We start from the raw sequence: 19574 nt of genomic DNA, 5'->3' as shown, positions 1-19574 counted from the left end.
CAGTTCTCCAGATTCTCTATCTCATTCCTATACTCTGTCTCGTCATTGTTTGAGATCCGACCCACTACGGTGGTGTCATCAGCAAATTTGAAAGTAGAGTTGGAGGGGAATTTGGCCACACAGTCATAGGTGTATAAGGAGTAAAGTAGGGAGCTGAGGACAGTGTTGTGGGGCACCGGTGTTGAGGATGATCGTGGAGGAGGTGTGGTTGCCTATCTTTACTGGTTGTGGTTTGTGGGTTAGAAAGTTCGGGATCCAGTCGCAGAGGGAGGAGCTGAGGCCAAGGCCATGGAGTTTGGAGATGAGTTTCGTAGGAATGATGGTGTTGAAGGCTGAGCTGTAGTCGATAAATAGGAGTCTGACATAGGTGTCTTTGTTATCTAGGTGTTCCAGGGTAGAGTGCAGTGCCATGGATGGGCAGCACGGTAGCACAGTGGTTAGCACAATTGCTTCACAGCTCCTGTTATGGGGATAGGGTGGAGGTGTGGACCTTGGGTGGGGTGCTCTTTCCGGAGGCTGGTGCAGACTCGATGGGCCAAACGACCTCCTGCACTGTAAATTTTATTTCTATTTCATGGAGATGGCGTCTGCTGTCGACCTATTGCAGTGGTAGACAAACTGTAGTGGATCAAGGCAATCTGGGAGGCTGGAGTTGATTCGTGCCGCGACTAACCTTTCGAAGCACTTCATGATGGTGGATGTCAGAGCCACTGGATGATAATCATTAAGGCACGCTGCTTGACTTTTCACAATTTACCTTGAGATTTGGAATAAAAAACGCAACTTCTAAAATTGCAGATGACAGCAATTTGGGGAGAGGGCACATAATTGTCATTACTGAGGATGACAGCAGCAAATTTCAGCGCATTCATCAATCTACAGAAGGGACAAATAATTGGTAAATTCAGTTTAATACAGATAAATGTGGGACAGTGCATTTTGATAGGAAGACCAGGGAGGTCACCTATTGGAAACTGCCAATCTAGGTGGCATGGAAGAAAGATCCCCAAGTAGGTCACTAAATGTTGCTGCTGCAGGTTACCAAAGCCAAGCACCAGGCTTTATTTCTGGAGGGGTAGATTTGAAAGAAAGTCAGGTGAGACTGCACGGAGTACTACCTGCAGTTCTGGTCACCATATTATTAAAAGGATATAGAGAATGGAGAGAGTGTGGGGAAGATTAACAAGGATGATACCAGAAATGTGTGAATATACATAATCTGGAAAAAATGGACAGGGTCTCTCATTTTATGAAAAAAAAGCTGAGGGGTGACCGAATAGAGTTCTTTAAAATTACGAACGGTTTTGATAGAGTAGACATGGAGAGAATGTTTCCACTTGTGAGGAAGAGCAAAACTAAATGGCATCAATAGAAAATGGTCATCAAGAAATGATCCAGGGAATTCCGAAGTAACTTTGTTACCCAGTGAGTAGTGAGAATCTGCAATGTGCTACCAAGGGAAGTGATCAAAGCAAATTGTATGAATTCAATTAGGGGGAAACTGGATAAGCATATGATGAGAAGCGAGTAGATGGTTACAATGGTAGATTTAAATGAGAAAAGATGGGAGCTCAAGTGGAACATAAACACCGCATGGATGATTGGGCTGAATGTCAAAGAACAAGGAACAATACAGCACAGGCCCTTCAGCCGTCCAAGCTGTACCAGTCATGATACCACCCTTGGTCAAAACCCTCAGTACTTCCTAGTCCCATATCCCTCTATACCCATCCTATCCATGTATTTGTTGAGATGCCTTTTGAGTGTCGTTAATGTGCCTACTTCCACAATCTCCCTTGGCAACGCGTTCCAGGCACTCACCACCCTCTGTAAAAAGACCTGCTTCGCACATCTCCTCTAAACCTTGTCCCACAGACCTTAAACCTATGCCTCCTAGTGACTGACCACTCCAACCTGGAAAAGAGTGCCTGTCCATCCACTCTACCCAAGCTACTCATAATCTTGTCGACCTCTATCAGGTCACCCATCAACCTCCATAGTTCTAATGAAAACAGTCCGAGTCTATTCGGCCTCTCCGCATAGCTAACACCCTCCAGACCAGGTAACATCCTGGTAAACCTCCTCTGCACCCTCCAAAGCCTCCTCATCCTTCTGGTAGTGTGGCGACCAGAATTGTGCGCAACATTCCAAGTACAGCCGTACCAAGGTTCTATACAACTGTAGCACAAGTTGCCAGTTTTATACTCGTGCTCTGTCCAATGGAGGCAAGCATTCCGTATGCTTTCTTCACTACCTTGTCCACTTGTGTTGCCACTTTCAAAGATCTATAGACCTGTATACCCAGATCTCTCCGACTTTCTATATTCCTAAGAGTTTTGCCATTTACTGTACATTTCCCGTCTTTGTTAGACCTACCAAAATGCATTACCTCACATGCCCTGTTTGTTTTGAATGTCTTATGTAAACAGTCATATGCCAATATTGGATAATTTAAGTTTGCTATGTGCGTGGAATTTCAGCGAATGACACATAGCTGTCTTGTAGTTCATAATGTGGGAATTAAATCTCTGTGGTTCAGTGTTCAGACTCTGGTGTCTGTTCCAAAGATTATGGGTTCAAATCTCACTCCAGAAACTTAAAAATATATATTTTTATTCTCCTCATTTTTCAGATTTTCTCCCAAATTTGCACCCAACAATAAACAATAATCAGTAACAAATGCAAAGTCCATCCCCATATCAATAACAACGGGAGGGAAAGCTGGAACAGGTTATTGAGTTGGATGATCAACCAAGCTAATGAATAGCGTAGCAGCCCCAATAGCCTACTCTTCCTATTTTCTCTGTTTTGTGTATAATCTCCTTTTCAAAAGGGAACTGAATGGGATTCTCGGAGAGAACGTTCTCTGGATTGCCTTTTGTCTATCTTGTTGCCTTCGGTTTCGTTCAAAATTTCCTTTATAAAATTTCCAAAAGTCTTTTGGAATGCTTGCACTTGGAATTTATTTCTAGTGGACTTTCTCACAAAGGCAAAAGGTCATTTGGAAAAGTTGCAAGTTGAGACTAAACTTTTGGACTGTGGTTCACATCAGAATTAAACTAGTTACTTTTGCAGCTATAAAAATGGCGTTTAATCTTCGGGCCTTTGAGGCAATGTGTGGGCCATGCAGAGACCCCTTCCTGCCTTCTCCACCCCACTCCCTGCACAAACTGAAAAGAATAAAAATATTGGAAAGGATTTGAGCATGAGTCATCAATACACATAAATAGACAGTTAAAATCTTTATCCACGTGTGTGTTAATTTATGAATTAGTATGGTCTGTAGTATATGTGGTGAAACTTGATCTGTACTGTCTTGCTTTTCAAAACCATGACTGAAAGCACATATGATTTAATACGCTGTCAAATATTCTCATGAACTGACTGTTGGGGCACAAACAGCGATGGCCTTTCCAGACTTTTTGTGTCGAAAAGCAGTTTGTTTCCAAATTTGACACTGAGCTTTGCATGAAATGTAGAATTACATTTTTCTAAGGTTTACAGTGCTAGTTAAGATATTTGTAACTCTGTGAGCAACAAGCAAATTGGTGGTAAGAGCCCAAATGGCTATTGACGCAAAATTAAATTCTCACTGTTTGGAATAATTGAGAATTTGAGATGCTGCCTATCGCAGTGCAGTTCCATTGTAACTCTCTTGTTTTGTTCTCTTTAGGATGATGGACTGAGGCTGAGGAAGGCAGCTCAGTCAGGCAACCCAGTGTCTTCCACATCTCATGTTTCACTCAGAGAAAACGGCTCCAATGCTCTTCCCTCCCTCCTTGTTGTAATTGCAGCCATTTTCATTGGATTCTTTCTAGGGAAATTCATCTTGTAGAGGAAGCATGCAAGTTATTGAGGCCTGAAATGTTCTGTTGATCTGCCATATTATTGGTAGTATGGCTCACAGTGACCATGTTTGTGTACAGCATCTTACAGGCCTTGCCTTTAATGATCTCACGGTTAGAACACACAGATTACTTTCAATTCTTGGATAATTGGAATTGTACATTGTCAAAACATCAATAGCAAGTGTCTCAAGGTTTTGCATAAAGGTCCTTGGAAATAATGAGTTGTTCTCTCTGTGGTTTAATAAGAGTTGAATGAAATGTTAAGTGTCTTGTAAATGTTATTTTAATCCTTTTAAATTTTGTTACCTGTTGCTGGATTACCTCTTGAAATTCTTCATTTTATAGTCAGGTTGCTCATGCCACTTGTTTACCAGTGATGAGAGATGTACTGAAGAAAAGGTGCCTCCTTGTAAATTACACCCACCGCCCCCCCATTCCTCGCTGCTCAAGGCTGACAAGTTTATCAATGCAGAGTTTCCCCCTAGCTACAGAAACATCCCCCGTGAGGCAAATGTTGATTGAAAGCTCTCCATTCTTACCAATCCTGTCCCATGGTATTTAACGAAAATAAAATCTTTAACACGTTAAACTGTGTATTTTTTCTGTCTCACTTATTTTGGCAAGTATACCTCAGTTTCTTGTCATTGTGCATGTGAAATTTAAGGATTTTGAATGCCTTTGTTAAAATGTTATCTCTCTCTCCCTCCCTCCTTTCTCCCAACCCTTGCAAGTCTTCACTCCATGCACTGTTCCTTGACATAGGTGACCTGCTACTGGTGCTGCTGTGCAATCAGCTGGTACAAGGTCTACAGTAGTGGCATGAGTTTACTTCCCCTTTAGTTTTATTCTTCACCTTCCCCAGATAAATTATGTCTCATTGTATTGGGTGACTTGGGAAGAACCTGTATTGTACCACATGGAATAATCCAAATTGAGGCCATCGCCATCTTTTCAAACACTTGTGTTCACAAAGTCTGGTATTGACTTATAATGTATAAGGAATGGTTTTTTAAAAGAATTATGTCCTTTTGTTATTGTAGTTGGTAGAATTATTAATAATTCTACTGTTCTGTAAATTAAGAAATTTTATATTTTCATCTTCATCTGTCATGTTAGATTGGATAATCTATTGTGGTACAGCTCCTATTAATGTATAGTTAGAATATAAACAGAATGCACTCAATAAAGTGCCTATTGCCCTGGAACAAGCAAGAGTTGTGGTACAGTATGTTGAACGGTATATCAGAAGGGCATCTAAAGTCTGGCTGTGTTGAAGTGTGAAAGGACATTGGTGGGATGTGTGTCTGATAATGAGAAGAATGGTGATCTCTGCCTGACTCGTGCACTGCTGCTTGACCATCCCATTAATCTGGGAGCCTCACCCATTCTGGCCGACTGGTCGTCTTTGCTCATCCTGTCACCTTCATACATCCTGGAACCTACCACCTCAGTCCTACCAAATCCTGGTATTTACCTTATTACTGCAGCTGGAGTCCCTCTTTCCCAATATTACTGTAGGCTACACATGCTTCCCTTCCGCTGATGGACCTTAATGGCAGGTTCAGCACTGATCCCCTAGTGATTTACCCTATTCCCTGCGTTTCCCCATCACTCTTTGAGCCAGTTCCTCTGAAGGTTAGATACTCATTCTGCTGTCCTGCCAAACTCCAGACCATTCGGTCAATGCTGCTAAATCTTATAAACCGTCCCAAAAGACCTCCTTCATCTGTCTAAATTCCAGTTATCTCCCTCAAGTCTGGAACTTAGTACCACATTGTTCTCTATCCTGTACTTTCATTTACTCGGTATTTATCTCTTTTTAAAAAAAACACTGCATTCTCTGATACACCGTGCCATTCCGAGGGAAATCAACTGATAATATTGTAAATATGGTCATCGAGATGGAGGTTGTAAACTCAGCAGTTTCTGGTGGCTTCTGCAAACACTTTGACCTTTCCTTGAACATCCTTTTAATACCGAAACTGTTTTGCATTTTTATTGTGGCTATTCCAGCTTCCTTATACTGGCTGCTCAAATTCATTATTGCTGCTTGGCTGGAATGGCTGGTTAAATTTGCCTCTGTATTTGACCACAATTTTCATTGTCACAGTGGGTTGAATGGCCTACTTCTGTGCTGTATGATAGGATAATTTCAGTCAATTCTGTGTTGTGATTGGCATGACCACAAGCCTGAGGAAATTAAACGTTCTGTGGTTTCATTTTCCCCACTTGGTGTGCTTCCACATGATTGGTAAGTCCATCTTAGTTGAGTGGCTGGAAGCGAGAGTTTCCATCCTGTCTCTAGATTGAATTGACTTCCCAGGGCGCCTTACCTAACCCTCTTATTGGATTGGTTGTAGGGCTGCCATAAATTGATTTTTGCTTTTCATTTTTGAAAACGTTTCCCCTCTCTTTCACTCTTCCCAATTCCCTCCCTGATACTCCTGTCTTTGCGGATCTATGGCTGCCAGTGTCCCTTTCCTACACCTCCCAAGTGACTATCTTGAGAGACCAGGTAAGGGTCAGCTTGCTATTTAACTGGCATCGCAGTGGAGTCCAATCCTGCTCCTGATGGTTACGCATACATTTTGCCACAGATGTCACTGGATACAAATAGGAAGCAGGAACCCTGGCAAGTGTTGTCTCTCTTTCCCCTTTTTCCTCCACATTAGAATACTGAGACTAATTGTACCAACAGATTTCAGTCGCAGTTGAGGTTAACAAGCTCAATGCACGTCAAAAACTGAACCTGTCAATCGTTGGACAGAAAAAGTGCAACACTCATCAACTATCTAATGGTTCTATGAATTTTATTTCTGGAGTAGTTAGTCATACAAATAAGAATAGTGTGAGTTGCAATCGTCTTGTCTAAATAGCTGGTGGCAAGACAATGGGACAACGGTAGAAGAACTAGAATCTTGTCTTGGGAATGGAAAATCTAAAAGGGTTCCTGCTATTTTTACATCCAGTGACACATTGCCAAGAGTGCAGTTATATCAGATGAGAACAGGATCAGCCTTTGATTCAATGGTCCCTTCCTACCCCATTGTGGGTGAATACCTGGAAGGCTCTTTCTGTTGAGGCTTTTGACAGAAAAACTACATGGATAAAGTACTGGTTGTGGCTTGTGCCACCCCAGGAAGGAATGTACCCTTCCGGTGGGGAAGGAAGAAAAATGATCAAGAACATCCTTTTCTAATAGAAACTAAATTGCTGTTATTGACCGTCTTCGGCGAGTAAGTTACCAGGAGGTTACCTGATGAACCAGACTCGTGAGGGAAATTTGAATGAAGATTAATTTGATTTTGCCGTAAGGAGGGATACTGAACAGTTGAGTAATAGCGATCTTTGGAGCAGTGCTTTACAAGTTCACATATTCAATGATTTGGAATTTTACCCACTGGGGATACGAGATATTGTCAGATCACAGTCAACTGAATGGAGATCGTCGGTGGAGGAAGTGAAAATGAATCTAGGAAAAAAAAGTTGAAAGCTGCGCTTCAGCCCCAGTGAATCAGACCGTTACACAGTCCTGCTGACCTTGACAGGAATTGACACTGGATTAGACTTTATCCCAGAAAGTAATCTAGAAATGGTAGGTGATAACATGATGTAGATGATTCCCACATTTCACAAGCTATGATATACCACTTATATGTTATAACTTCATATAACAAAAGTAATTGTAACTCAAATTTGGATAGCCTAGTTCCTATGCTATATTCAATTGTGTCTCAAATGAATGTGAGTTGCTAGCTTCTAAAATAAACTTGATTTCTGAATAATATAAAATAACATGCATTTAGAACCAAACTAATTGCCTTTTACATACGGTATATAGTATGGTACTGTTTTTACTTTGTTGTAAGACAGTTATGACAACTTGTTTGACTCGTGTTGTTAATCTTCCTCCCTTGTGCAATAAATGACGTGTTTGAGTGATATACCAGAAAACGTTCCACTAATTTGGTTTACTATGTTTAAGCTGTACTTTTTAGACAGAAAATTGTAGTTGCTTTCAATGTTTAATTAAATTTCGGCCATGTTAGCACAATAAACCATTTATGTATTAGTTTCTTGTTACTACTGTGTAACCTCGAGCAGTGACTTAGCTGCTGTCCAGTTGCTGGCAATTGCGTGTAGTACACACTCATGGCAGATTTTAAAAGGTTTGTGGTTTAAGTTTGACTTTAAAGACGCCAATAAAAGGTCAACGTAACCTAGATGTCAGCATTGTCTCATTCTAATTTTTATACACAGTATATCTGATTGTCGAAGGTGAGCTAAATTATTCTTTTAATATCTGATATTAGGTGGCCCACTAGTAGGTGATTAGAACAGTTGTACCCAATAGAGCACTGGATGGAACAGGTTTGATCCCGGCCCTGGGTCACTGTCCATGTAGAGTTCGCACATTCTCCCCGTGTCTGCGTGGGTCTCACCCCCACAACCCAAAAGATGTGCAGAGTAGGTGGATTGGTCACGCTAAATTGCCCCTTAACTGGGGAAAAAAATAATTGGATACGCTAAATTTTAAATAAAAGAGCACTAGATGGAAGACGACATGGCTTCGAGTATACCTATAATTCAGTCGATGTGTTGGCAGTTGCAATTAATCACCAATTCACATCAAATATTATAAAGGTTAAATTTCAACCTGTCATAATTCTGTAGAAGAAATATTTGGCATTCAAGTACCAAGTTTGAAAGTGAGACTTGTATTGAAGGCGATGCTCGCAAAATCTGCACACACACAAAAATACTTGTTTAAACCATGTTTTGATGTGTGGCCCATGCTGTGGAATTTTCCTCAGTTTGGTGCTTTTAATACCAATTCTCCCTAATTTAAATAGTAATTTAGTTAACGTATTTAAGGAGTGATGACCTATTTCTGTATGAATCATTGTTAGAGTAATGAATCCTATAATAACCCTGTCGGACAGAGTTTTAAAAACTGTCCATCAGAAATAGATGAACATTTTTTGTTTCTGTTTGCATCAATATCATTTTCTACAGAGTAGCTAGACCATTTACATATTAGTTATAGCCTGACATTCCAATATGTTAATTATAGGTTATCACCCAGGCTTTAGCTGTTTAATATTTTAGGTGTAGCAATATATCATCTGGTACAGAGTCGACATTGTAACTGAAGTTTACTTCTACATGACTTGAAGTTGAAGACTTGCTCTTGTTTGGGAGTGCAGCTTTTACGCAGAAATAACCGCTACGTTTGACTTAAAATTACTCTTTTTGTTTTGCTATGGGTAGCTTCTGTCTCTAATGTCCTTTAGATCAAGGTAACATTTTACTGGTGGCAGCAAGGAACTCTTGTAAAACTGAGGTCACTAGGAATTGCAGTGGGCTCGGGAAGATAGCTTTTCACTGGCATATCCAGCATAAACCAAGATGGTTGTTCATTGTTGTTGGAGGCCGTTCATCTCAGTTTCAGGGTATTGTGACAGTAGTGGCACAGGCTCAACCAGCTTTAACTGCCTCATCGATGACCTTCCCTCCAACATAAAGTCAGAAGTGGAGATGTTTGCACATGATTACGCAGTGGTCATTCCCTTTGTATCTCCTCATAAAGTCCACAACTGTGTGCAGCAAGACTTGGATAACATTCAAGCTTGGGCTGATAAGTGGCAAGTAATATTTGTGGTATATAAGTGCAAATAAATGGCCATCTCTATCGAGAGATACTAATCAACAGTATTGCCCTCCACCTCTGAACCCCCTATCAACATCCAGGACCTTACCATTGACCAGAAACTCTTATTAGATGAACCACTTAAATAACATGGCTATAAGAACGGGTGAAAGTTTGGGTGTTCCACAGCAAAATCCCTTCTAAATCCCCAAAGGTCTTTCGACCATATACAAGGCACAAAGCAGTAGTGTGATGGAATACCTTGCCTGGTTGAGTTCAACTCCAGCAACATTCAAGAAACTTAACAGCAATCAGGACAGCAGAACTTTATTGACACCCCATCCACCATCTTAAACATGCTCTCACTCTCCCAGTGGCTGCAATGTGTACCAACAAGGTGCACTGCGGCAACTTACCCAAGACTTCTTTAACAGCATCTTCCAACCCATTCACCAGTACTGCTTAGAAGGTAAAAGGTATGTACGTGGAAACACCACCATTTGCAAGATCCCTTGCAAATAATGCACCCATCCTCATTTGGTTATAACTTTGGTCAAAAGCATCGAGCTCCCTACCAAGCAGGGCCACTGGAGTATCTCCTTCACGTGGACTGCAGCAGTTCAAAGTGGTAATTAACTAGCACCTTCACAAGGGCAATTGGAGATGGGCAATGAATACTGGCCTTGCCAGTGATGCTGTCAACCCATGAATTAATTAAAAAATATCAAGGACCATTGGAGGCCAAGGTAAGATTCAAAGCCAAGCAACCTGTGGATCAGTTTACCATTTTGTAATAACGTATTGTTCTTTGCCTCTTGTCCTTCCTTCCTTCTCCCCCCCCCCCCCCCCCCCCCCCCCACCCCGTAGTTCTCCTTTCTTTTCTATTGTGTTTAGCTACCCCTCTTGCGTGTTCTCCCCACCCCTTTCCCCCATTCCTTCCCTTTTCTCATGTTTTGGTTACTTGATTATTTATCTGCTTGTTTGTTGGCCACAAACAGGTCCCGGAACAGTTGGATGAACGGCTCCCATGTTCTGAAGAAGCCATCTTCTGATCCCCGGATGCCGAATTAGATTTTCTCCTTTTGGAGAAATTCCGATAGGTCGGACAGCCAGTCTGCAGCTTTGGGTGGTGCTGTTGACCGCCAGCCGTACAGGATTCTACGGCAGGCGATAAGGAGGAAAAGGCAAGGGCGTCTGCCCTCCCCATGAAGAGCTCTGGCTGGTCTGATACCCTGAAGACTGCCCCTTTCGGGCACGGCACCACCCTCACCCCCACCACTTTGGACAATGCCTCGAAGAAGGCCGGTCTGGGACGAGCAGAACATATGGGCGTGGTTGGCCGGGCCTCCTTTGTGCCATTCACATCTGTCCTCCACCTCCGGGAAGAAACTGCTCATTCAGGTTCTCGTTAAGTGGGCTCTATGTAGCACATTTAATTGCATTAGGTTGAATCTTGCGCACGTGGAGGTGGAGTTTACCCTACGCAGTGCTTCACTCCAGAGTCCCCATCCTATTTCGAGCTCCAGGTCTTCCTCCCATTTCTTCCTCGTCGTGTTCGGTACAGTGTCGGCCCTCTCTACCAGTCGTTCGTACATGTCGCTACAGTTTCCTTTACCTAGAATGTTTGTGTCCAGTAACTCCTCCAGTCGTGTCTCGCGGTGTTCGTGGGTACGTCCTTGTCTCCTTCCGTAGGAAGGTTTTAAGCTGCAGGTTCCTTAGTTCGTTGCCCCTAGCTAGCTGAAATCTCTCCTTCAGTTCGTCCAGTTGTGACCCTGCCGTCATTGTATAGATCACTGTCCCCTGTCCTGTATCCACTTTTTAAACGTGGCGTCAGTAAGCGCTGGTACGAACGTATGGTTGTTGCAGATGGAGGCTTTGTCAGACATTTAAGTCAGGCCGAATTGCTGCCGTAGTTGGTTCCAGGCCTGGAGAGTGGTGACCACCACCGGATGTGAGTGCCGCCATGACGAGGGCCTGGAGCCTGGTCCCCTTGCAGGAGGCCTCCTCCGTGCACACCCACTCGGCTTCTGGCTCCTTAATCCATCCCCTTGCACGTTCTGCTGTCGCCGCACAGTGGTAGTATTGTAGGTTAGAATACCCTCCCCTGAACTTGTTTTCTGTAGGATCTTCTTTGGGATCCTAGCATTCTTTCTCTCCCCCCTCCCCATATAAGCACCATGGTTAATTTGTCCAGTGAGTTGAAAAAGCCCTTGGGGATATAGATAGGGATAGAACTAAGTAGGAAGAGGTACCTGGGCAGTATGTTCATTTTGATCGTCTTCACTCTCCCCACGAGGGAGAGTGGGAGTGTGTGCCATCTTTGCAGGTCCTTTTTTAGTTCCTCTGTCAGACTGGTTCCATTTGTGAATCCCCGTCCAGCCATGAGCGTTTTGGATCCCCAGGTAGCGGAATTTGTGTTGGGTTGGTTTAAACGGCAGTCATAGAATCATAGAATTTACAGTGCAGAAGGAGGCCATTCAGCCCATCGAATCTGCACCGGCTCTTGGAAAGAGCACCCTACCCAAGGTCAACAACTCCACCCTAGCCCCATAACCCAGTAACCCCACCCAACACTAAGGGCAATTTTGGACACTAAGGGCAATTTATCATGGCCAATCCACCTAACCTGCACATCTTTGAACTGTGGAAGAAAACCGGAGCACCCGGAGGAAACCCACGCACGCACGGGGAGGATATGCAGACTCCGCACAGACAGTGACCCAAGCCGGAATCGAACCTGGTCCTAGTAGTTCTGTCCCTTCCCCTTGTGGGTTCACTGGGAAGACCTCGCTTTTGCTCATGTTGCGTTTGTAGTTTCAGGAGCGCGAAGATTCCTTCCATGCTGCTTTGTGGGTCTGAGATGTAGAGGAGCGAGACTCTGTCTTCTCTCTGCCTCCTCTTTCATCCCCCTCCAGTTTCTTGCTGTTCTGAGAGCTATCGCTAGTGGTTTGATCTCTAGGGCAAACACCATTGGGGGCAGCGGACATCCCTGCCTGGTGCCCCTGTGCCGCTGTGAGTACTGGGAGCTGGTGTTGTTTGCCATGGGAGTGTTGTATAGGAGCTTCACCCAGGAGGTGAACCCTGCTCTGAGCCCGAACCGCTCCAGTACCTCTTGAGGTACTGCCACCCGACTGTCGAAGGTCTTTTCTGTGTCCAGGGAGACGATCACCTCTGGTGTTTTCTCCCCGGTTTGGGTCATTATACCATTTAGCAGGTGCCAAGTGTTCGATGTTAGCTGTCAACCTTTGACAAAACCCGTCTGATCCTCTGTGAGCACCTCTGGAGCGCTGTCCTCCAGCCTTTTGACAACGGGTTGGCCAGTATTTTGGCGTCTACGTTTAGTACGAGATGGATCGGTATGACCTGCATCCCGTCGGGTCTTTGTCTTTCTTAGGTATTTGTGAGATTGAAGCCTGTGCTAGTGTAGGTGGCAGTATGCCCCGAGCCAGCGAGTCTGTGAACATCTCCCGCAGGTGCGGTGCCAGTGCTGTCGTAAATGCGTTGTAGAAGTCCGCCAGGAACCTGTCCGGTCCCGGCGCCTTCCCCGCCTGCATGGAGCTAATACAGTCCGTGATCTCTCCCAGTTGCAGTGGTGCTTCCAAGCCCCGCTTTCTGTCCTCCCCCACAACTGCCATGCCCAGTCCGGCGAGGAACCGTTTCATCCCGATTCCCCTGCTGGGTCTCCGAGGAGTACAGCCCTCGGTAAAAGGGCACAAAGGTTTTGTTGACCTTATCTGGGCCTGTTTCTAATGTGCCTCTGTTGGCTCTGATTTGCGCGGTCTCTCTAGTGGCTGCATGCTTTCTCAGCTGGTGCCCCAGCAGGCGGCTGGCTTTGTCTCTGTGTTCATGTAGGGTTTCCCGTGCCTGGCAGAGTTTCCTCGTGGAGAGCAGGTTAAAGTCCATTTGTAGCTTTTTCCTCTCCCCAGGAGCTCTGCGGTCGGGGCCTCAGAGTATTTATGATCGACCTCCAGTATGGAGTCGACCAGCTGCTGCCTAGCCGCCCTTTCCTCCCTGTCTCTTCGCACTTTGAAGGCGCTAACATCCTCTCTAATCACGGCCTTTAGCGCCTCCCAGAACGTAGAGGGTGAGACTTCCCCATTTTGGTTGTTCTCTGTAATCCGCTATGTCCTGTGATACCCTTTCGCTGAAAGTCTTGCCAGCTAGTAGGGCAATATCCAACCTCCATGTGGGGCATTGGGCCCTGACCATCTCCGCCCTCCCATCCATATAATGTGGAGTGTGGTCGGAGATTACAATTGCGTAGTATTCCGTTTTGACCAGTCCTGGAAGCACCGCTTTCCCCACCACAGCGAAGTCAATCCTGGTATATACGTTGTGCACTGGGGAGAAAATGGAGAACTCCTCCCCTGGGTGGGTGAACCTCCATCTGTTCCATGAAACGACAGAGTTCCTTCGCTATGTTTGAGGTCTTCCCTGTTTTGGGATTTGTCTGTCATGGGTCCTGTACACAGTTAAAGTCCCACCCCATGATCAGTCGGTGCATCGCTATACCGGGGATTTCCGCCATGGTCTTTTTAATGAATTTCGTGTTGTCCCAGTTGGGAGTGTACACATTAACTAGTACTACCGGTGCCCCGTCTAGGGCCCATTAACCATGATGTACCGTCCCCTGGGTTCATAATCGTCTTCGTCACCTTAAACATTGTCCTCTTGTTGATCAATATTGCCACCTCCCCTGGTCCTTGGTCCGTAACAGGAATGGTAGGTCTGTCTCTACCTTTCTTACCTGCAATTGGTCCTGCTCTCTCAGGTGGTCCTGCTCTTGCAGGTGTGTCTCTTTGAGGAAGACTATGTCGACTTTCATGTTTTTTAGGTAGCTAAAGACTGGATCTTTTCACTGGGCCATTGAGTCCCCTTATGTTTCAGGTGACTATCCTGGTGGGGGCTTCTGTCCCCCAGCTCCTGTGGGATTACCCATACTTACCTGGTGGATGCGCCCCTGCCCTCCGGGGTTTCCCCTTTGTTCGGGGCCGTCCAAAATGGCCGCTGTCACTGCTCACCCCATGTGGTCGGGTCCCTGCGCTCTGGGATTTCCCTTTGTCCAGAGGGCACCCAACATGGCCGTCAAAGGTGCATCCGCCATGTGGATCTGCCCCTGCAATCTGGGTTCTCCCTTTGTCCAGGGGGCATTCAACATGGCCGGCCACTGTGCGGCAGCCACGTGGGTAGTCCCCTTCACTCTGGGGTCTCCCTTCACCCAGAGACCGTACCGGGTAGTTACTTACAGTTCTTTGCTCCGGGCCCTTGGTTGTGGCCCTTTGTAGCCTTATTGCTGCTCTCGCCCCTCCTTCCATATGCCCCCCCAACCCCTGATCGCTCCCTTCCCTCCTCCCTTGTCCCCCCTTTCCCGTGTTCCCCTCTTTTGTGCCCCTTCCCCCAACTATGATGTGTTGTCGTCCCCCCCCCCCCCCCCCCCAGTTGGGGGTGTGCCGAAGGAAGCCCTGCTCTGCTGCATACACCCGGTGCTAGCTTTCCTGCTGGTGCGGTGGCCTCCTCTCCTGGGAGGTACTGTCTAGCTTCTCCCTTGCCCACTCTCTGTAGCTACTGCCCGTTTTTTCCGCGTCTTACCCTGCACTCCTTTCCCTTACCACTTCCCTTTCCCTTCTCTGCTGTGCTCGTTCTTTTGCACAAGGTCACGATTTCCCACGTGAAGTGGTCACTCAGGTAGTCGTTTGCTTTTTGTCGTTCAGGGTGTGTTTTGTGAGCGGGGGGAGAACAAGTGTTTCCTCCCCCCCGCCCCTCCGGCGTGCTGCTGTTTCTTGCCAGAGGGCCCCTTTGTGCTTCCCCTGCTGTCACTGCTCCAGCCCACATTCCAAGACAAACTTGTTTGCCTCGGCAGAGACTGTGAAGAAATGTTCTTTGCCTTCATATGTGACCCAGAGCTTCACTGGTACAGCTTACCAAATCGTACACCGTTCTTATACAGGGCTGCTTTTGCCCTATTAAACTCAGCCTATTTCCTGGCCAGGGCTGCCCCAATATTCTGGTATATCCTAATATTGTGTCCTTCCCATTGTCAGTTCTTGGTCTGCCTGGCCCAGCACAGGAATCTTTCTCGGACCTGGTACTAATGTAGTTTGGCTATTCCTGCCCTCAGTTGCTCCCCTGCTTTGGGTTTCGGGCGCAGCGACCAGTATGCCCTGTCCATTTCTGGTGGGTTGGGGAAAGTTTCCCTCCCCACTAAGTTGCCCAGCATCTTGGCCATGTATATCGTGGAGTCCTTGTCTTTGATCCCCTCTGTTAGGGCCACAATCCGCAAGTTTTGCATTCTCGAGCGATTCTCATGATCTTTTACTTTGCCCTCAGACTGCCCTACCTCGTGACCAACCTCGCCACCTCTTTCTCCAGCGCCGCAATCCGATCGCTCTGATCAGTTGTGGCCTTTTCCATGTCCTTGATTATCGCCTCTTGGGCTTCCAGTCTCTTCTCCGCTCTGCTCATTGTGAGCTGTATTTGGGCCAGGGTCTCGACCACTGCTCCCTTCGCCGTGGCCTCAGTGTCCGCTTTTACCTCCGCCTTTATCTCCTGCTGGTGCCTCGGTGAAGGATGCCTTCCAGTTCCCCCTGATAGAGGAGGGATTTGTTCCCGTCTGTCCTGCTGTTATTGTTTTGACAAAACTTGCGCTCCGCAGCCTCGTGTGCCTGTTGGCTCATCCGAGTGTGGTCGCCCCTGGCCTCTTCTACTCCTGGTCTCTGTTCTGCCTGTAGTTTGGCTTCCTTCGGGCATTTTTGCTTATATTTCCCTCAATTTCTTCCTTCACGTGTAACTTCATTGAAGCTTACTTGTGACAATAAGCAGTTTTCATTTTAATTTCATTTTCCTCTGTCTTATTAAAGTTGTGGAATGGATTGCTGCGTCTTTTTGGCAAATTCTCTTTGAAAAGTGGCTATTTTTCTGGTCCACGGGAGGAGAGCCACCTAACGTGTGACTGTTCAGCGCATCGTCGTCACCGGAAGTCCTTTCTCTGCCATTCGTTATGACCATGGCTGATCATTAATTTCAATACCCTGATTCCACCTTTCCCCATATCCCTTGATCCCTTTTAGCCCAGGAGCTATATCTAATTCCTTCTTGAAATTACACAACGTTTTGGCCTCAACTGTTTTCTGTGGTAATGAATTCCCAGATTCATCACTCTCTGGGTGAAGAAATTTCTCACCTCAGTCCTAAAAGCCCTTTTTACTCAAACTATGATCCCTAGTCCTGGACTCCCCCACCATCCGGAACATTCTTTCTGAATCTACCCTGTCTAATCCTGTTAGAATTTTGTAGGTTTCTATAAGATCCCCTCTCACTCTTCTAAACTCCAATGAATATAATCCTAACTGACTTGGTCTTTCCTCATATGACAGTCCTGCCATCAAAGGATTCAGCCTAGTAAAGCATCGCTGCACTACCTCCATAGCAAGAATATCCTTCCTCAGATAAGGACGCTAAAACTGCACACACTGCTCCAGGTGTGGCCACACCAATGCCCTATACAATTGCAGTAAAACATCCCCATCCCTATACTCAAATCCTCTCGCTGTGAAGGCCAACATACCGTTTGCCTTTTTTACTGCCTGCTGTACCTGCACACTTACCTTCAGTGACTGATGCACGAGGACACCAAGATCTCACTGAGTATCCACCTCTCTCAATTTACACCCATTTAAATGATATTTGGTCTTCCTATTTTTGCTACCAAAGCGGATAACCTCACATTTATCCACATTATACTACATCTGCCATGCATCTGCCCACTCACTGAGCCTGTCCAAATCCTGCTGAAGCATCTCTAAATCATAGAATTTCCAGTTCAGAAGGAGGCCATTCGGCTCATCGAGTCTGTACTGGCCCTTGATTTGATTTGATTTATTGTCACATGTACTGGGGGAGGCGTCACACGTCAGCACTAAATTCTTGCATCAGTCAAAATATACCTGTAGGCAAGATGAATATAATAGTTGCTTGGCCTTATTAAACGTTTTTTTCTGTGGGGCATTCCAGAACCATCTGTGGTGTTTCTCCAGTCACACCTGCAAAGGAACCAATAGTGTTGACAGATTTGATTTGATTTATTGTCACATGTACCGAAGTACAGTGAAAAGTATTTTTCTGTGGCTGAGGGAACGTACATAATGCGCACATAGAATCATCAAATTTACAGTGCAGAAGGAGGCCATTCGGCCCATCGAGTCTGCACCCGCTCTTGGAAAGACCAGCCTACCCAATCCCACACCTCCACCCTATCCTCATAACCCAGCAACCCCACCCAACACTAAGGGCAATTTTGGACACTAAGAGCAATTTAGCATAGCCAATCCACCTAACCTGCACATCTTTGGACTGTGGGAGGAAACCGGAGCACCCGGAAGAAACCCACGCGCACACAGGGAGAATGTGCAGAATCCGCACAGACAGGGACCCAAGCCGCGAATCGAACCTGGGAGCCTGGAGCTGTGAAGCAATTGTGCTAACCACAATGCTACCGTGCTGCCCCTTAAGTAGACAGTGCGGGACAAGGGCCAAACAAAGTAAATACCTGAGCAAGAGCACCATAGGGTTTCGTGAGTGGGAGGGGTCTCTGATAATGCTATCCTGAGGCAGTGGGAGGTGTATACAGGATCAATGTGGGGGTGGCAAGCTTGTGTGATGCGTTGGGCTGAGTTCACCACACTCTGCAGTTTCTTGCGATCTTGGACCGAGCCGTTGCCATACCAGGCTGTCACATATCTAGAAGTTTGTGAGAGTCGATGCAGACATGCCAAATTTCTTGATCTTCGGTTGGAAGTTGAGATGTTGTTGGGCTTTCTTGACTGTTGCATCAATGTGAGTGGACCAGGACAGACTGTTGGTGATGGTGACCTCCAGGAACTTAAAGCTATCGACCATCTCCACTTCGGAGCCATTGATGCAGACGGGAGTGTGTGTCATGCTATGCTTCCTGAAGTCGATGATCAGTTCCTTGGTCTTTCCGACAGTTAGAGAGAGGTTGTTTTTGGAGCACCATGCAACCAAGTGATTTATCTCCCTCCTGTAGTCTGATTTGCCATTGTTTAAGAATGGACCCACCACAGCCGTATCATCTGCAAACTTATAGATTGAGTTGGAGTTGAATCTTGTCTCACAGTCACGTGTGTATAGGGAGTACAGTAGAGGACTGAGCACACATCCTTGTGGGGCCCCGTTGTTGAGGACTGTTGTGGAGGAGATGCTGTTGTCCATCCTGACAGATTGCGGTCTGTTGATGAGGAAGGCAAGGATCCAGCTGCACAGGGAGGGGTCAAGTCCAAGATTGCGGAGTTTGGTTATTAGTCTTGTCTGGATAATGGTATAGAAGGCAGAGCTGTAGTCGATGAACAACAATCTTACATAGGTATCCTTGTTGTCGAGGTGTTCGAGCCAGGGACGAAACATCTGCTGTGGACCGGTTGCAATGATAGGCAAACTGCAGTGGATTGAGACCGTTTCAAGGCTGGCAGTGATCCGTCACATGACTCGCCGCTCGAAGCATTTCATGATAACAGACATCAGGACCACCGGTCGGTAGTAGTTGAGGCAGGCTACCTTGTTCTTCTTTGGTACTGGTATTATGGTGGTTGTCTTGAAGGCGATGGGGACCTCAGAGTGGAGGAGTGAGGTATTGAAGATATCTGTGAATACACTCGCCAGCTGGTCTGCGCAGACTCTGAGGAAACGCCTGTAATAATTAACCATCCCCAGGAATGATTTAAGCTCCAATGTGTTACTAGGGGCCGGTGCCTCCTCTATTGTCCTTACTTTGTCCTCCATAGTTTGCAATCCCAGGGCATCAACACAGTAGCCAAGGTAAGTTATTTTGCCGGCCTGGGAAGTTAATTTGTCTCTTTTTAGGTGAACTCCCACCTTCTGAAATCTTATTTCTTCTACATTAGCAAAGTGTTATTCTTCATTTGCACCAGTAATCAATGTCGCCCAAATACACCACAACACGCGGCAAGCCGGGGAATAAACTTTCCATGGTTCTTCGAAATATGGTACAAGCTGATGAAACTCCAAAAGGCAAACGTGTAAACTGATATAATCCATTATGG

General features: G+C 45.8%; 1 protein-coding gene across 1 annotated transcript in view; it reads left to right on the top strand.

Moving 5' to 3' along the window:
- Positions 1-8067, top strand: part of vapal (VAMP (vesicle-associated membrane protein)-associated protein A, like) — a 116060-nt gene extending 107993 nt beyond the window's left edge. Inside the window, exon 6 of the mRNA XM_038808674.1 lies at positions 3674-8067. Within this exon, the coding sequence (XP_038664602.1) occupies positions 3674-3835 (162 nt within the window). The 3' untranslated portion in view covers positions 3836-8067. The remainder of the gene's footprint in view (positions 1-3673) is intronic.
- The last annotated feature ends 11507 nt before the right edge of the window (positions 8068-19574 follow it).

This window comes from Scyliorhinus canicula, chromosome 10 (genome assembly GCF_902713615.1).
Source record: "Scyliorhinus canicula chromosome 10, sScyCan1.1, whole genome shotgun sequence".
Classification (NCBI taxonomy): domain Eukaryota; kingdom Metazoa; phylum Chordata; class Chondrichthyes; order Carcharhiniformes; family Scyliorhinidae; genus Scyliorhinus; species Scyliorhinus canicula.
Note: the sequence above shows the minus strand (reverse complement) of the source record. Positions and strands in the feature narration are given on the sequence as shown.